This window comes from Aythya fuligula, chromosome 18, assembly GCF_009819795.1.
Source record: "Aythya fuligula isolate bAytFul2 chromosome 18, bAytFul2.pri, whole genome shotgun sequence".
In the NCBI taxonomy this organism is placed as follows: domain Eukaryota; kingdom Metazoa; phylum Chordata; class Aves; order Anseriformes; family Anatidae; genus Aythya; species Aythya fuligula.
The window spans coordinates 1,997,829-2,017,343 of NC_045576.1; the positions used below are offsets into that span (position 1 = coordinate 1,997,829).

Consider the following 19,515-nt stretch of genomic DNA (forward strand, 5'->3'; position numbering starts at 1 on the left):
ATCTTTTAGATCTATTTCCTTTGAGATGTTGAATGCAATCACGAAGAACTATTTAAAGAAAGAAAATGCCATTTCACAAGTTGACTCTTCATGGCCAGTTTAACACTTCAGTGTAGTGAGAAATAATACTTAAGGAAAGACCCCAAGAACAAGTAACTGAGTTTAATGTGGTGCCATAGAGCTAAGAACTGCAATACAGCTTCTGACAGCCTCGCCAGCTCTTGGAGCCAGCTGCGAGCAGCCTCCTGCCCCCCCAGGCACTGCTCAGCAGGACACCCGCTCACCCACCGTGCTCCAGAGCCACCAGCCTTAGGCAGGCGCGGGCAGTTGTTACACCCCGACCTCAGGCCCTTCTGTCTGCAGGTTACAGGTGAGCCTCCTGATCTAGGCAGATAGAGCAGGACCGTATCAGTGTCGTACTCCAACAGTGGGTGGAAGCTGGGATGTACGACCAAAATGAGCAGGTAAGGATGTTTCCCCAGAACACTTTCCCAGTAGCCAGCGCATTCTCCTGCAGCTTCCTGATCCGTCAGCCTCAGGCTCTAAGTTTATGAATTCTTCAAATTGCTTTTTTGACAAGCACAGGTTTTCAGCAGCCACTGTATCTTGAGGCACACACTACCGTGGTTTAGCTATGCTGTTTAAAGATTGCTTTTGTTGTTTTGTACATGTCGCTTGTGAATTTCAATTAATGACCCTTTGTTCTTGCATAGGAAGAGATGGGTGGGAGGCACGATCATGGTTCCCTCTCCCTGTGCCATTTCAGATTTAGACTTGTTTTTTCTGACCTCAGTTATCATTCCCATGCTGAATGCAATTTTGATAACTCGAGTTGTTCTTTGAATGTTTTCCCGTCTTATTTCCTCTCCTCCCAGGACAGGGAAAGGCCAGAGCTGCACAAAGCACCAAAGATGCACACGTATTCCAGTTTAGGGCACAGCATTCCCTGGTTTGATCCCATTCTCTACCTGAGATTTAACTATTGCTGACCAATGAATTTAGATTGCTACAGCTCTGGTTCATCCAAGAGCTCCTACTAAAGCAGTAACAGCTCCAAGCAGTAACATCGCTAAGGTAAGCTTATACCTCGCAGTACAACCCATGTGCCACTTGAATACTGTAAGCTCTGAGATACAGTCCTTCACACTGGGCACTTATTTTCACTACCCCAAAAATAAATAAAAGCCAAGGTTCATCACAGAACCCCTTCTCTTTTTCCAGAGGAAAAAAAAAAAAGTAAGTAAGGAGCACGAACACAAGCAGATGTTCCATGGGATTTTCAGCAGTGACCCCACCAAGCCATAGAAAGCAGAAAAGAGTGAATAGGACTGGGTGGTCTTTAGCCAGTCCTTCACGTATACTGTGGCCTTTCCCCACATTGCAGTTACCCACGAGCCTGTTGTAAGGATCATTAGCAAGCTACTTCTGAAAAGCTACATAACGTGATGTTAGATGACCTCTTGTCCACGCAGACCCACTCACAGGTCAGCACGTTTGAGAGGCATGATGTCTCCTTAGAAAAGCCAGACTGGGCCTTTGTACACGTATATGTTCCTGCAAAGGCTGGATTTATACTTTGGAGCAGCTTCCACCAACACGTTTGGCAGATGACACGTGCTGCTCTTCAGGTTCCTGCATCTGAAAAGGAATCTCCGAGACCGTGACCCGTGGCTACCGTCCGGGTGCTTCGGTAGCACGGCAGCTGCGTGCCACGTGTTTGTGTGCAGCCGCTACCTCCGACATGGAGAACCTGGTTCCTGCAGTGCACTGCCATCATTTTTCTGTTTACTAACCCTGCAACTTCAGGATGATTCTGACATCATCTTCCTAAAACAAAAAACAGAAAAACTTCCCAGCCTGAGAACTTCCCCAAGTTCTTTACTAGCAAAGACAGAGCTAGGATTGCTTTGCTTTCTCTTTTTTTCTGAATTTCTCTTTTTTCTAAAAATTCTCTGCATTTTCCTTCTACACGTCAGCTGATGGCCTTACCAGCACCCCCAGAAAAAAAAAAAAGCCCTGGAATAAAAAGAATCCTATTGCCCCCAGTATTTGGAAAGCCATTCTGAAAGCCTTCCATTCACATGCAAAACACCTTGCAACTCTGAGCCACTGAAGAAAATGCACCAAGGCTACCAGGAGTATCTAAGCAGCCAAATACCTGAAAGCATCAAGGGCAGACAAGCAAAAGAATCCTAGATGATACCACTGCTCCTGGTTACGAAGCTAGAAAAGCACCAGAAGCTTGCACTGAGATGCACATTGATAACCATGTTGGTGACATGAGCCTTGGAGTACTGACAACGAAGAGCAGCACACCACCAGCCCCTCACCACTTCTCTCCATTTGCTCCTACTTGTTTCCTCACCAGAACACAGCAAAGAAATGTAGTAGCAGGAGGGCAGAGGAAAAAGGAGCTCCTGCAGTTGATATTGGCAGCAGTTACAGCGGAGCTCAACTCTTAGTTCAACACTCCAGGGGAACACAGATGTGAGTGACAAAAACCAGCGACTGTGTGGAGCCACGCATCGCCTAGCAGCGCTGTGACACCGCAACGCGCTCTCAAGATCAGAACACAGTTATGAGTTTTGCACAAGGAGCAAGTATGGCATCTAAAGGATAAAACCAAATAGACAAGCAGAAAGGAATTTTTTAATTTCACAACTACCTAGAAATAAGTGGAGTTTAAACTGAAGGAGAACTGTGGAACAGGGTTCTAACAGAAGGTGCTGGTTGAGTAACGGCACGAAATGATTCATAGAATCATAGAATATCCTGAGTTGGAAGGGACCCTTAAGGATCATCAAGTCCAACTCTTGACACCACACAGGTCTACCCAAAAGTTCAGACCATGTGACTAAGTGCACAGTCCAATCTCTTCTTAAATTCAGACAGGCTCGGTGCAGTGACCACTTCCCTGGGGAGCCTGTTCCAGTGTGCAACCACCCTCTCTGTGAAGAACCCCCTCCTGATGTCAAGCCTAAATTTCCCCTGCCTCAGCTTAACCCCATTCCCACGGGTTCTGTCACTGGTGTTAATGGAGAAAAGGTCTCCTGCCTCTCGACACCCCCTTACGAGGAAGTTGTAGACTGTGATGAGGTCTCCCCTCAGCCTCCTCTTCTCCAGGCTGAACAGGCCCAGTGACCTCAGCCGTTCTTCGTACGTCTTCCCCTCCAGGCCTTTCACCATCTTCGTAGCCCTCCTCTGGACACTTTCCAACAGTTTCATGTCCTTTTTATACTGTGGTGCCCAGAACTGCACACAGTACTCGAGGTGAGGCCGCACCAGCGCAGAGTAGAGCGGGACAATCACCTCCCTTGACCTACCAGCGATGCCGTGCTTGATGCACCCCAGGACACGGTTGGCCCTCCTGGCTGCCAGGGCACACTGCTGGCTCATATTCAACTTGCTGTCTACCACGACCCCCAGATCCCTCTCTTCTAGGCTGCTCTCCAGCATCTCATCGCCCAGTCTGTACGTGCAGCCAGGGTTAATCATTCATCTCATGAATGATTTCAAAAGTTAAATGCACTTGGTCTTGAATTCCTGTCTGTAGGCTATCAGAGTCACAAATCAGTTATGAGGTCAGCTTACACAGTACATCATCAAGTTATCATTTGGTCAGATGATGGACTAAAAGGATCATGGAACTGGCTAACGTGCTGCTTTCTCCAAAGCAGGGGAAGCCACCAGGCACTGAAGAAACTAAGAATTGAAGGAACTGAGAACGCTCACGTAACCTTTGTCACTCCTGTCTCATTTTTAAGTATGCAAAAGTTACTTCTTGAAGTTGCGCACACGCAAATTAAGTTAACCACTCCAAGTAATGCTTCTAAGCAACTGAGGGTTAAGAAAAGAGTAGTTTATTGTAAATACCATTATGCCTAATTAAGTTTGTAACCCTGAAGTTGAACAACAATTAGAGCAGGGCTCCAAACACATTCTGACACAAAGAAAGGTTAGGAACTGCTGTCCGAAGTGCTGCCCTACTGAAAGCTTCTCAAACAGAAATAACATTGAAAAAAGCCAAGACTGTGGTGATACAGTCTCATCCTAGAAAATAAGCTTAGCTGAGTTTGTTCAATAAATGATTGCTATTGCTATCAGTCAGAGATGGTCTAATAAGGCATGAAGCTATCAAAATAACCTCAGAGTCACTGAAGTAGACAGGCACCAAGGAACAGAAGAGTGGAGAGAAAGATGAAGCACTGCTCAATGAGTCTGGCTGACAAGCATTTCTCGTTTTGCTTCAACCTCAGAAATAATGAGGCGGAAGACTGTTTCAGCATGATGGATTTCAGTTATTCTACTTGATTTCTTCCTTTAAGATTCTCCTTCCCTCCTTCCAGCCATTAAAACCATTGCGCATCACATCCCATTTGGCATACAAAGCAATCCTGATTTTTGTGTTATTGTCACCTAAGCATTCATATTCCGTTCCAGCCTGATTAGACAAAATGAAAACACAAATCAGCGTAACAATGAAGAGACCTGCAAATCCTTCCCATTGCACTTACCAAGCAGATGGTTCTGCTGAAACTGCCACCCTGCACCTTGCGAGTAGTTAAAAAGCTTCGGGGAATCTTTTGAGAAGTCAGAATATTTATTATGAAAATACCAAGAATATTAATTGCACATATAACAGGTTTTATGTGCTCTTCACATGAGAATGCTAGTCATGGCTCCCAGGCTCCTTAATCTCATAGCAATCTTTTCCCCTGCCATTTGAATATTTAGTAGTCCTTTACAGAAAAGGGTTGCCACCCTTTAGTTTACATTATTTTCTTCTGTTTAAAAAAAAAAAAAAAAAAAAAAAAAAAAAACAGTTCCCCAAAGGAAGGACTTCAGTCAAGATTACTTAAAAATGTAAGTCAATCTGGTGTTTTACGGAGAGGAACACTGCACCTGCAGGCAGCGCCAGCTTGTCCAACACCAAGTGTTCACTTCACGTATTACGCAGTTTCCGATAAACCTTCCCTGGAACAGGATTAAAGGCAGTCCTAAAATATCAGCGCTAATTTAGTGCTCATCAAGACGTCCTCGGGGAAACAGGATAAAAAGGAGAGACTAAGTATAATTATACAAGAGTAATATCAGTAGGCAAGCTGGTCTTTGGCAACCGAAAGCAAACAAACTTCCCTTAGTATTTCCTCCAAAGCATTTTTAAGAGTCAATGAATAAAGAGGCCTAATAAAACACTGCCATACTTCCTCTAGAAGCACAGGGGGAGAAGAGAAAGCCAAGTTTTCTCTAGTGCTTTTACCACTTAGGTTAGTGCTGCTTTCACACGATCGGGTCAAGCCTCCATTGTCAGTCAGAAAAAGGCAGTCCTAAGGGAACGCTCAGCCATACTAAATCAGATTTTTAGTGAAAATCCTAGTCCCTGTCAAAATGTTTGCTTCTCATTGCCTGTCATTTTCAGCAGTACAGAAGAACATCAGCAAGTCTTGCAAATTGTATTACCAAACAGAATTAAGGTCAATGTTGTCACAGGGATTAGGACACCAGTTCCTTATGACCATGTCAACTATCCAGCAGCTTTGAGAAGCTGTCTGGGATTCTTTTGTGAAACATGCCTACTCCAACCCTATGCATAAACGCACAGGATTTCTGTCTAGGGCTAAACAATTCAGTGTGCCTAGAAGCCCCTGGGTTATGTGCGCTCACTGCTCCAACATAACATTAGGAAAATGAAGAGAAAGCATGGGAGAAATCCACTAAACCACCTGCGTAACACTTAGCCTACTACCACACTACTTTGAAAAATAATTACTAGGGGAGAGAGAGGGGAAACCCAGTATGTAAAGCTACATTGCGTGTTGCCTTCTGAGGTCAGGACAGCAGGTAATGAGCCCTTTCCAGCAGGGAAATCCTGACTGTCATCATCTGAATGCACCCGAAGTCTTGCTTGGTACTAACAGACTGTTCACACTCGATCTTTACTGCAAGGCTCGCTTGCAGAGCAGTCAGTGCTTCGGAGATGAAGGAGTCCCTGGAGGTTTGCTTTGCAAAGTTTGTCTCAAATCCTTCGCGCATCACGGCTGCACCACCGCTGAGCTGTCCATCTGCAACACAGCCATTAAAAACAATTTTCTACCCCATTCCTTCTTGTGACAGCTAACACTAATGTGATACATCTCCCCGCAGAACACTATTTGCTCTCAGAAATGAGAAACTGGGCTTCCTCAATACATTCTGTTTCTCTGGCTCTTTCCCCTCCCCACCCTTTGTCCTCCCTGCTTAACAAATACCAGAACAGATTCCAGCCCATTCTCCTCCTCACTGAAGGGCAAGATGAGAGCTGACCTGGGATGCCTGCAGTGCTGAAGGTCCTCGGCAGGAAATTCTTCCAGGGGACAAGAACAGAGCAGCAGTTTGATGACTGGCAGCCAGCAGTGCTCCCATACAGCCCTTTCAGGCGAGCTTTGTATCACTAGTTTAACAAAATGGAGCATTCCCAGCACCATTTATGATGAGTAACTATTCAGATGCACCAGTTCTGTTTCTGCTGACCAACAGCCTTTTTGTTTTCATAAACAAAATAAAGATTTCTGCTTTAGGGTAAGCCCTAATATTGTCTTAAACATACAAAGGTTCAGATTAGCAGAAACTTGAAGTTCATCTCTAATCATCTGGGCTCTGAATTAAAGGCATGAAAGCCTTAATTGCCCCAGCATGAGCAAGCTTACTTTCTGCCCTTGACTACCAGCACAGAAAAACTGCCTTTTAAGAAGTCAGGGTGTTTAGACACAGAGCTCAGGTCCAGGTATCCTGGTAATCAGTGTAAACACATCTCAAATACCTACAGAATTAGTAGTTATGAATACAAGGAAAGTAAACATGATTATACTGAACAAAATACCACTGAGCAGGCCAGGAAAATGCAGCCAACAACCAAATTAATGGTTAAGGTATTTCTGTAAGGGTATGGTCATATTATATAAAGAAATTGCATTCCTATGGTTTCAATCTCAGTTCTGAATCCTACTAATTAAGTTCTAGAAGTCAAATACTGGAAACACAGTAGTCGCCCATATCAAAAGAAACTAAAATATGCTTTAATAGCAAAATAATGATTTGCAATCTAACTGGAATAAGAACTCTACCTCCAACCTGCTCTCCCTCTACTATCCCATCTCCCAAAGCAATTATGTGTACTAACATGGATGTGAACTGTAGAGAAAGTTCCATAAGCACATGTTAGTAAGTTCCCAGAAAAAGCATCTTTGTCAAGGATTATGCTTCAAGTAAAGCTTTGTTAGTAGAGACTGTTGATGACTTAATCTGAAGCATCAAGATTAAAACAGCTAGTTCTTGGTTAGATACTTATTTCTACTAGCCAAAATTTTCCTACACAAGTTTTCTGTTTCATTTATTTAGGAGAGTCTAGCAAAAGATAAGAAAAAGTTGGAAGATGAAGGACACTGCATTGTGTTAAATCCTTGGCTGGCAGGGAAAATCCAGCTCTCCCTACCAAATTATTGGTACATTGAGTACTTGACCTTGTGCTGCAACTGATAAACAGAAATTAAGTTGAATATTGTAATAACCTCCTACTGTTAAGACAAGTATTATTTGATGCTCCAAATAACCTCCGCTGTTATAATTGCAAGTGTAATTTTTCCATTATCTGAAGCCTTAAATTCTGTTCCCTCAAGTGCTGCTTTGTTCCTCTGCACCAGCTCCCATCAAGAGTCTCTGCAAGCAATGAAGGACCAGTAGTGAGCATGGTAGTGCCACACCTCTCTTCCCACTTATCCCACTTTAAATATTCACAAGGTAGTCTCATCATCATCACTCATCACTGCTTCACAAGAATACAGGAAGCCAGAGAAATCACCAATATAATCAGCAATGTGTCTCATACTTCAGGCAAACACGTCCAGAAGAACTCTGCACCCCACCTTCCTCCAAAGTAAAGCAATGTCTGTAAACAGTTTCACCAAGTCCGTTAGAAAAAAAAACAGAAGCATTCTTTTTCCCCTCCTCTGGAGGTCTCTTCTTCCAAACTAACCCAATCAGGCAAGAACAGTTTGCTAAGTAAAACGTTTGCCAAATGTAGAATTGCTAACGTCTATTCCAGAGCTTTTACTTATCCTTAGCAAAGCAGCTGCGAAGGCAAGCCATCAATGGAAAGTTCCCTGGCTGATCTCAACCGCTTTCTAAAATAAACAGGGAACAGCTCCGAACAGGTGAAGGACACCAGAAACACAGATTTAGTTAACCTTGAAGAAATTATTCTATAATAAAACGCTTCTGTTGCATTGTTTCCAGCTATTTTTATTCCAATCTACATTCTCATTTTTTCCTATTGAAAACAATTCACACTACCAAAATCAATAAGAAAGCAAGTGTAGAAAGATGTGAATAGAGCCGATACAAAATATAAAATCCTTTGTATCAGTGTGGAAAGAAAACAAGATTGTAACCCAAGTTATGCAAAAGAAGTTTTGCTTCACCTTCCAAAACCTGTAGAATTTGTACACATAGCAAGATCTCCAGACATCACATGGCAAGATCTCCAGAGATATAAGTCAGTACTGATCTAGTACAGCATAAGTTAATTTCAAAAGACACTGTGCTTCTGGGTTGGGAAGCCCTTATCCACAAACCGAGTTTTGAGGAATGGATGAACTCATTAAGATGACCTTTAAAGTTTGTTCTGTTCTGTCACAAATGTGTACTTCCAGGGATCCTCTGACCTGAGCTGTTGGGCTGTTCTGGTCAAGAGGCCGTCATTTTTCTCCCACAGCATAATGTAAAACCCAGCCCAAAATATTCGTTAAGAAGCATGACAATCTGGGCCACCCCAGTTTGCTGCTCTTCTGTGGCTTGCCTGTGCCCCCTCATCTCCCCTCTCAGTGGTGATGGCAGAGATGTTCCTAGGATGAAAAAAGGGCTCAGCACCCAGCAAAAACACAACTGACAGTTTCTTATTAAGCAGCCCTACAAACAGGGGCACAACTAAGAAACAAAGGCTTAATACGATTTATTTAAAGACAGGAAATATCTGTCTAAAATCTGTTACATATTAATGGTTTGTTAACCTGGTAGCAGAAGCAGTTTCTTAGTTTGTCTGAATAAAATAGCTTTTAACCCACTCCCAGGATGCCTGTAACGGGCCTACAGCACAACACAGCAGATTTTTCAGGCCTGCATCTTCATTACACACGTTTTTTCTAGATTCTGCATGCAGATGTCTTCAGCTCAATATCCCAAGCACAGACAGCCACCCCTAGAGCCAACTATGAACTGATACAGGACGGTGTCAGCTGTGTTTCCACCATACACTGTATCAGAAGAGCAACTGCACAAGGCCAGCGTGTTTTTGTTTCAACACATTCACATAAGCGTCAGAATTCTCAGTTTCCACCCAAAGTGTGTGCCCATCGTAATGTTACACTGTTATACTATGGATGAAACCCATACCACTTGGAGAAAAAAATCTTCAGGATTAGGCATTTGACTGACCTTTCTTTGAACTCAAAACACACCGTTTCATTGTCACTTTGGATTAGTTCTGTCAGGGGCCAAAATGTCAACATTTTTCCAGGAGTATAGAAACAAGATGTTAAGACTTTAGCTTTCCCTTTTCCAGTCACACTTTTCCATTCTTACTTCATTCAAACTTCAAAGAGAGCGCACTAACAGCTCTTGACATCAATCTTATCTCTTTTCCTTGTAGGAGAAAGAATTTCTCTTACAACTTCCAGTGCCCCCAGCTGGCACAGTACACTTCCTATTAGCATCAGTTTGCTTCTGTGCCTCAGGAAGCCAGAGGAGCATGCCAACAGGGGTCAGGCTCCAAGTTATTCCTATTCTGAAAGGTTAAGGTTCTAGGTAGAAAGCATTTTCTTTTCCTTAGAATACTACAAGAAATTCTGATTGTGTTAGAAGCTAATACACAGCTGGCAAACAAAGTTCAGGAATTTTAGGTACATTAAGGAGTTCAGAGCAATCAACGAATTAACATCGTCCAGTCTTACCTTGCAGCATGCATCTGTATGCAGATTCTGATATCGCATAAATGTGCGGTGGCATTTCATGGCGCTTCTTCCCCCTGTACATCTCGATGATGTTTTCTGAATAAATCGGAAGGTTCTTGTAAGGATTTATAACTACGCAGAACAGCCCTGAATAGGTCTTAAAAAAAAGAAAAAAAAGGGGCTTTGTTAGTAAATACAGTACTGAAATAAAACCGTAAAGAGCAAGACACTTTTTCACAGGTTATAACATTTATCTTACAACATAATTAAGGTCCATGTTGTTAACCAACTTTAAGTACAAGCTATATTCAAGTTATTGGTTTCTAGGTCCCTTAAAAGGCTCTTTACCTGCATAAAGAGTAATTTATAGATTATAAACATGGATAATTATAAAGTAGAGCATATGATCTCTTTCCTACTGATATTTAAGTCTCCCTTCCACCTGCAAAGTTCCAGAAGTATGAACATCTTTTGATGTTCAGCTCTTTCAGTAAAATGCCTGTTCACAGTTTTCATATTTGGAGGAATCAATATTCTCGATTTTTCCAATGATCTTCTTGTATGAATTTTTAAATTAAACAAAGATAAGGAGCTTACAACAGGGGCCAGACATTCTCTGCATCACACTGTATGGAGGGGGAAAAAAAAGTCAACTACTAAATATCTTAAAATTTTTCACAATGTTAAAGAAATACATATTACATTGAAATATAACGTGTGGAAGACCAGACTTCAAGAAGTAGAAAGACGACATATTCTTCATAAACATTTCAGCTGGCACTGCCAGTGGTGGATAAGAACAGAGAACAGAGACCTTCTGCAAGTAGCAAACCCTTATTTGCACTAAGTAGTAATTATTCTAGTAAATAACTTAGATAAGGAAAAAGCCAATTATTTCTGCTGTCCTACTTTTTTCCTGTTATTATTGCATCTCGTTTCTGCTCGGTCTCTCTCAATCCCAAAGCAACCTCCTCCTGGAGGCATCACCTCCCTCTCCCAGGTGATGGATAGCCTGGCAGCTGGCACTGCGGGCAGCGTTTCATAACCTGCTTTCTGGTCAGTATCAACTTTAACACTATCAGGAGTGCTCTATCATCAAGAGATTAAAGAACAAGTTTTGAATTCAAAGAGTAATGTCCTCTTATCGAGGGATTTCTGTTTACACCAAAAAAATCAATTTTTATAAAATTCAGCACACGTTGCAAGCGATACATAAAGCACCACATTTCTGTAAGAATTAAGTATCAAAGATAACTGGAGAACGGTTCAATCGCTGCTCTACAGAAGTTATCGTGTATGTGATATGTACACACATATACCTATAAAGCTGCTGATACTTATTATATAGGGATGGAAGAAAAACATACAGCAAACCACTCATTTTGTCAACTAGGAGTTCCAGCTGAATCTGGTCCAGCTGTGTGGGCTTTACTAAGTGTCAAAGGTAAGGTCACAGCAAGACAGCCTTGAGCTATACCAACAAATAATTCAGTCATGGTGTCACCCTGAGCACCCAAAAGTGCCAAGGCACCCAAAGCACTAGTGGCTCCCATCTCTTCTAAATCCATTGTTTTGTTTTGTTTTTGTTTGGTTGTTTTTTTCTTCTTTTAAATGAAAGGAAAAATCAAGCAAGTTTTGGCAGTGTTACTTTAGCCATTAATACCATTCACACCTTTACTACTGGAGGAATGTTAGCAAGAGAGCAGCTTTCTTTTGACAGAAGCAGTGAGCATCCTTCTGGGGGCCACAAAGACTTTCTCCTGCCTTGCAGTCTCAGAGGAGGGAGGAACAGAGACAGCCAGGCAGCATTACCAGCTGCTGGGGGCCTACACAGCACGGAGCAGTAACTCAAGATTCTTCCTACATTTGTTGATTTGTGATTTTTTCTTTCTGGTACATTTGTATGAACAAAGAATTTTAAATTCCCAATTTATTTTTATAATGTATGTATTTGATTTTATCTGGAAGAAAAGGAACCTGTTCATTCTGCACATAAAGGGATCCTGGAAAGAGAGACAGCAGGTGATCTGAGTTGAGTCAGGAGCTATCAATAAAGAAAAAGAATTTGATCTTACGTCAAATGCCCGTACTGGAAAGGAATCTCTCTGCTTTGGTCAGATCTGCTGGACGATAAGCACTGCAGCACCTTACCCAGCCAGACATCTTTGGTAATAACATTTATTTCTCAAGAGAAAGGGAACAGATGTTATCAGTTCAACTGACCCAAGCACAAAGAACAACTTATCAGTCATTAACTCAAGGTAAGCGTGGGCCTGCTGGGGAGGGCAGTTCCTCCCTGGCCTCCCTCCCAAGTACACAATCCTACAGCCGCCCCTTCTGCCAGCCCCGGTGCTCTTGTAGTAACTCACGGAGCTGGCACTTTCTCTTTATGGAGAGCAAGTGTCAAGAATGGATTGGTCAGTAACGGAACGAGCTTCCCGACCAGTCTCATTCGTGGCTACTGGTGATATCATAAGGGCGGAGGAAGGCAGCACGGCTGTTTCAATAGCCTGGTACAGCTGAGTTGGGAACTGATCGATACGGAGCCTGTTGCCAGCAGCCATCCTCCCTGCTGGGCTCAGAGGAGGTCACCCACATTCAGCCACAAGCAGCACCAGTGGCTTGAAGACATCAAAAAATCACAAACCTGATTTTCATTCTAGCCTTCAAATAAGGATAGCTAGAAAAGGCACGCATTCATCAAGCCACCCAGCGATCACCAGCTCCAGCTATGCCCTGCTTCTCCACTACAGCCTTGCCTGATGACAGAGGCTCGCTTCCTGCTGCCTCCAGACGAGGCCTGCTCATGAGCAAGAATTCATCCAGCCAGAGCCAGCTCCCAGTTCTGTCCCAGCACATCCTCTGGCCACCACAGCAGCATGAATTCACGTGAGCCAGGGGCCCTCCCTCCTCCAGGAGGACTCCAGACCCTTTCACCCAGCAGCACTCCTGAGCCCTACTCTTTTTCCCCAGGCAGCATCACAGGCTGGCAGTTTACCCCGGCAGGCTACATCCTACCGAGGCTGCCGGCCCTTGGGCAGTAACTGATGGTTAGGCTGTGGGATCCGCACTCGCTGCGCCACCAGGGCTCCCAGAGTCACACCTCTGTTCTCTCCAAAGTCATCTGAAGCAAGATTAGTTGCTTTGGTCCTTTTATATTCATAAGGAAGTTTTCCAGTATCACTGCCCTGCCCCAGATGTGAACAAAGTGACCTTGTAAAAAAAACAAAAAAAAAGAACAAAAATGTTAAGAGTGTTTGAAAGAAGTACTAGGGAAGGAACACCCACCTGATGGCTCCTCTCCCAGCTTGCTTTAGCTTCTGGATGGAGAAACAAGTTTCTCCATCGCAAGGAGCGTTACCATTGTTCACGTACATACGGAACGTGGTTTATAAAAGCAAGCTCAACTACCCTTCAGAGCTCTGTCAACGATACCTAACCCAGCAGCCTTTCTAGACTATGTCCCGGTGCAGAAACTGGATGGATCAGTGAACCTGGAGCGATGGCAATAAGCAAATGAACCACTTGCGAGTTTCATCAATTCTGAGGTTCATTTATTTGAGGCCCAGAGAACAGGCTTTTACCACTGACCGCTGAAGTCTTTACCATGACAGAGCTCTTTCACACGCAGCACCTTTAACTCCAGCATCCTGATTTCCTGCATATTTGTCACTTGGTTTGCTCTCCAGCCACTTCCCTGCAGAATCTAGAGTCACACTTTTGTCAAAACATCACTATACTATCAAGTCTTCATTCATTCAAGGAAAGATGGAACCAAGATCTCGCACAAGGGTCCCAAATTTCCTGTCACCTATTCCAAAAGGCAACACAGCTTTCTTGGTTTGCTAGGCAATAGAAGCACAGTGGGAGAAGGGAGGGCGTTGCTTTTATTGAGTCAAATTTCACTGGGAGGGAGACAAATGACACCAAGTATTTTATACAGCTATTTTGTAACTGCAAGTTTCACAGGGCATTATTATAAGGCAGTAAGTCTGAAAACACAAAAAGAAAAGGTATGGGCTTCCCACATGCAAGCTGAAGGCATGAGAAAGTTGAGATTGGTTAACACACCTTGAAAAGGTTCTCAGTGATCAGCCACTGAAAAAACACCCTGCTTACTGAATTCCACCAGGCAGCTGCTTACAGGTGCCCAAAGCTCTAACACACAGGTGGGGCAGCGATGCCCTGAGCCTCCTCCCTGCCCCGCAGTACCTGGACTCTGCCTGGACCGCCAGGAACCTGAGCTGCAGCGAGAATCAAGCAGTGAAGAGCAGCCAGTCTGGACAAAGAACCAGATGGGAGGTTTCAGCAGATGGGATAGGTCTGTGTGCTGATCCTTCTTCGGCTCAGGATCAGGCAATCAGCTGCAACCAAGCTAACAGTTTGAAAGGCACTTCTGCTTTGCAGAGGGACAGGATGCAAACAGCAACCAGCAGCAGCTCGGCACGTTGGAATGCGCGCGCTCCAGGCAAGGCTCCAGAGACAAATAGTGAAGCAGTGCTCTGACAGAGCTTTGTTATACAAACTCTCCTTCAGGACACTAATTGTGGCATTTGAATATTTCCAGATGCTTACAAGCTTTTATCCAGTAGTATATCATTTAGTAATTTAGATCTTGGTAAGCTATCCCAGACCGCGGAGTTCAGCTTCCTTGCAGAGGCCTGTTTGAAAACGACAGCACGCTGCTAGCAGCAAGCAGCCCTAGGAGGAGATGCACTCGTGTGGGCCGCAGTTCTTGCACCAAGGAGGACGCTATTGCAACTGTTCAGGTGGCAGCTTCTGCTGCAACATCAAAAAGCCTCTTTGAAGAGTCATTTCAGAGCGCATCAGCAAGATGCGGGTCATTTTTTTGATTTGTAAGAATCAATTCAGCTGAGGCTCAACATTTACCTGCAGTTCTTCAAATACAGGAAACGCCAGAGTTACTCTATGGCTACATACATAACCAAGGTGAAATAAGCATCTAGGCATCTCCTACGGTTAGTTAACTGCAGTATGGACCTGTGAACCTCCAGTTTCTTACCTAGAAAAGAACTGCACCCCATGCACAGGCTGTACAGCCCATTCTCCAGACTGGGAAGTCGCACTGCCATAACATCATTCTTGCCCAGTCACCCCTCCTAAGGTTACGGAGGTGCCTGTTACACTCCAAGCCCTACTAAACCCTCCAAACCTGGCAGTTTTCTCACGTACCGCCCCCCACCCCAATGATACAGCTCTCCAGCCTGAATTCAAGCTGCACAGAAGGGGAGGCAGCTCTTCAGCCTCACGGGGGAGGAAAGCCAAAGGCTGCAGCCCGGGGAAGAACACCTCCACCATGCACAGCAGCTCAGACAGATCCCGCGCTCCTCCCCACAGGGCTGGGGAGGCCGCATGGTTGTCCCAGCCCCACAGCCCCATCACCACCCCAAGGCTGTGCTCCCCAGCACTGTCAGCAACCTGGAACCCCAGAACTACCCCAGCCATCTCCGTACAAACAGGCCCATATGGCTAAAAATAAACCAGCCCTGTGGGCACCCAACGAGTAGGGTCAGGGATGCCAGCAGGGGTGAGGGGGTGCTGAGGGCAGGGGGAGCCTCCGCTGTGACAAAGGCTGGGGCTAGATGGGGAGCAACAGCCACAGGCTGCTACTGAGGGCAGCTGAACTGCAAGTCCCGTGCTTCAGGGGATGAGAAAGGGACGGAGCACAGCCCGTACACAAGCCATTAAAGCAGAAGCGCAGCCCAAACTGCAGAGGAGACTTCTCTACAGCTGTTCCCTACAGCTAGCCCTGCAGCCAGGGCATTCAGTGCTGTGCTGTCACGTTTACAGGCTCCAGGTGATTTGTTCAAAGACAGAACAAGGTTTAAGGCAGCAGTGCGGGCTGTGCTCCCGCTCAGGCAGCTCCCCCTCCCTGAGGCTGACGTTGTGTGACCGCGGCTGCTTCAGCCACACCACCACTACGAGGGCAAACATGATCCCGGGCTGCACCCGGGCCAGAGGGGTATTAATATCCCTTCACAAGGCTTCTGTACGGCCTTCTGGAGCCCGACTGCCCCGCAGAAGTTTGGCACGGGCTACCCGGGTGTGCTGATGCAGACCCGTGGCCTGACGGGGTGTCCTCAGCACCGCGTGCTCCTTCAGCTGGGCGCTTAAACAGGAGACCAGGAACCAAATTGTTGCACCCTTTCAGGCTGCTAAGCCACCATTTTTAATAGAAGCAGAGAATATCTGACAAGAACATGCACTTCTTTGTACCTCTTCTTGCCCAGGGGCAAAAAGGAATATGAACGTATCCCCTAGAAATCCCTTAGATTTTTCTAGCAAAGGGAAAGCTACACTGAACTCTTTCAACTTGATCATGTTCCAAAAGTCAGAATTAACCTAAAAACAAGGTCTGAAGTATAAGTAGCACTTAGAATTTGAACCCTGGTGTTTCTGCTGCATTATATGAGGTACCAGAGCCTATGAGGTACCAGAGCCAGCAACTGGTTTGTGTTGAGGAGAAGCTGAAGCCAGTTACAAACCCAGATTCTTGCAGGCTCTGTTACTACCAGTCTGCAATATGTGGTAATGTGAAGCACTCCCAGCTGGACCAGCACAAAAATTAAAGCAATTAGAAGCTTATATAACAACACAGATTGTTCTAGGTTATGCTCTGGCCTCACAGGAATAGGAGCGTAAGAGAAGAAACCAGTTACAGACTGCTCCTCAAGCACGGTCTGATGAGACCTTCCACCCACAGCAGGCCCTGGAACTGGGGGCTGCAGTGTAATTCTCACTCGTCCCCCCTTCTGCCTCAATAAAATAGAAAGTACAGCAAAAAAAATGGAAGTAGCACATGGCTAGAGACCAATTACAGAAATAATAGTTGTAATTATCAAAAATATCTGCTGAAGTATTTGCAACTGCACAGCAGCAAGCACATTTTCTTCTTTGCTGGTAGGAATAAACCAGTGGGCACATGCTGCTAATTACTGCTCTCCCTGTAAAGCTCTCCAGGCTCTCAGAGCCACACAAACATTTTCCAACCCTTCTGGAAGAGTCTTTGCTAAAATAAAACTGAGGGGTGGGTGGTAAAAATCCTTAGTTCAATTGTGGAAGATTTCAGAGTTGGATCTAACCCTTTCCCCAACACCGCTTCCCCAGCCTTCTGTTCTTCAAACAGCAGCAAAACCGCTCGTCTCCAACTCAACCTCACCTGCAGCACAGGCAGCCTCAGCCACACGTCCCCACCGAGCCTTCCCAGGGCCAGGTCTGGGCTCTCTGCATCTCAGTCACAGGCTCCCTTACTGCCAGCAGCCAGGGAACATCCCCCAGGGACACCAGGGCAAGAGGTGGGACAGACACTGACACAGGCTGAAGAGGAGTCAAGTGTTGGAGGACTTTTATTAAGTTCATTTTAATCCTTTTGTCTGAGCAAGGTCAGGAAGCTGTTCAGTGGTTCAGCAGTGACTTACGGGGGAATCCCAAAGCCCCAGAGACAACTGTGGGCAAGGACCTCCTCACCCAGGAGAGCTGGGACTAGGGTGGAACCCAGGGAGCAACACGTTTTGGAATAGATTTGTAATGAACTCAGCATCTTTTAGGCTTTATAGACTCCGTGTTTAAGTGAGCAATGCCTTCATCCCACCTTAGTGGGGACAGGAACACGAACCTCTGACTGCACAAGCAAGAGACTTTTTGGTCCTGTTCAATCAGACCACAAAAATCAAACTCTGGAACTTTTACAGAGCCCCGGGTAGACAATTACCCACCTTTCCAGGAGCTTTTCAGATATTAGACGGCATTTATCCATCAAGACCATTAAAATACAGTCATGTGCTCAGACATTTCCCTCAGCTTTCTCCTCTCCTGGAAAGGCAGGAAGCTGTGCCAAGCCCACGCAGGATCCATGCTATTAGTGTTTGCAGGTGTATTTAGAAAGAAATCCATTTTGCTTTAACAAAATGCTCGTTCACAAGATGGGCATGGGGCTCTATTTCCATTCACACGGTATTTATTAACACACGAACACTTGAAACATGCTTAAGAAGGCAAGGAAGGCCCTTCCATTTTCCATCAAAATGGAAGTACTGACACAAAAGCAGAGCTTTAGCTTCACCTACCTCCTGCCCCCATCTTAGAAATCGTAAGTCATTAGCTCTTTCTTTTCAACCACTGCCAGCGCCTGCAACATTGAGAACAGCTCACCTTCCATTCAGCAGAAATAAGGTATTTGCATTCCTGATCCTGGCAGCCAGCTGCATTTTGACCATCTGAAAAGCTGAAGTGACTTAATTCAAGATACTAAGTAAGTTGCATCCAGAACACTGCCTAACAAAGCACCGAGACATTTAGTGACCGGGAACACTCTTGCCCTCTGTTCAGAGTCCTAGGAGCAGTGTAGTATCCCTAGAAGTGTACTGCAATCCAGAGCTTAGAAAAAAAAATTGCTCTGAAGTGAAAACAAATGATTGAATCGCACAGTAAGTAGCCATCAAACCAACTTCTTTCTCTTCCAAGTGCAGAGAGAAGAAAACAGTAAATATATTCCCTCAGTTCTTTCCTTCAGACCAGCCCTGTGAGGCAACTTGGGTAGCAAACTTCACATAGAAACCTAATTTTGAACATAACTGACACGTCTATGTATAACCTTCCTGAATAGACCGTGATGTTGCTGATAGCAAAATGCTCAGAGAAACAAGATGGAGAAAATGCTTCCTCCTACACCAGGGGCTCCTTTGCAGCCTTCAGACTTTATTTGTAGCTCTCCATCAAAGCAGCAAAGTTTCTGCCCTTCCGTACCGTGAAGTGCAGCATCTCTCCCCAGCACTTTGCTTTCTGACAAAATCCTTCCTTCTTGGTGACCTCTCCTGCCAGCCCCATCCCTTCCCACCAAAACGAGAGGCCCATTTCTAACGCCTCCCTTCACCCCAGGGATTCAGCTGGAGATGACAGCTACAGCTCCCAAAGCCACTGCTTCAGCCAGACTTCACCCCCCGGCCCCAAAACAGCCAAGTGACACCACACCACCCGAGCCATTCGTGGCAGCCCACAGCTCAGCACCCATCTCCTACAGCACCCACCTCCCACGTTCACACACAGGGTTGGGCTGTGAGTTTGGAAGCTGGCCCCCAGGGAACCTCATGATGCAGTGACGCAGCAAGCAACCTCGCAGCTTGCCACAGAGCATTAAGGCAGGTGGTCCGGAGAATGGCACAGCATTCGTGGCTGATGGACCCTTAAAATCCAGGGGGTGCCTCCATTTTGTGGTCTGATTTAAAGACCCTGTCTACCTGATGCAGCTTCACCACAAACTACAATCTAGGGCTGACACCTGGAAGCCTTCACAGCGGCATCTTACACCCAGGTCTCGTAAAAATAAAGATGGTCACCAAGGTCTGCAGCTTGAGTGAGTGAACCAGAACTTATGACGCCCCTTTCTTACAGCAACACCCCCAGAAATGCATCTAGACCTCAGCTCATCAGGCATGAGGATATTGAAAAATGACCACAAGACTAACCTGAGCAAAGCCATACTCATGCCAAACATTCAGAATAATCCCCAGCC

At 45.1% G+C, this 19,515-nt stretch overlaps 1 protein-coding gene across 5 annotated transcripts in view; it reads right to left on the bottom strand.

The window, feature by feature from the left end:
• MYH10 (myosin heavy chain 10) overlaps positions 1–19,515 on the bottom strand; it is a 103,816-nt gene that overhangs the window by 78,121 nt on the left and 6,180 nt on the right. For all 5 annotated transcript variants that reach the window (XM_032199838.1, XM_032199835.1, XM_032199837.1 and 2 more), the window contains exon 3: positions 9,984–10,140. In XM_032199838.1, the coding sequence (XP_032055729.1) occupies positions 9,984–10,140 (157 nt within the window). The remainder of the gene's footprint in view (positions 1–9,983; positions 10,141–19,515) is intronic.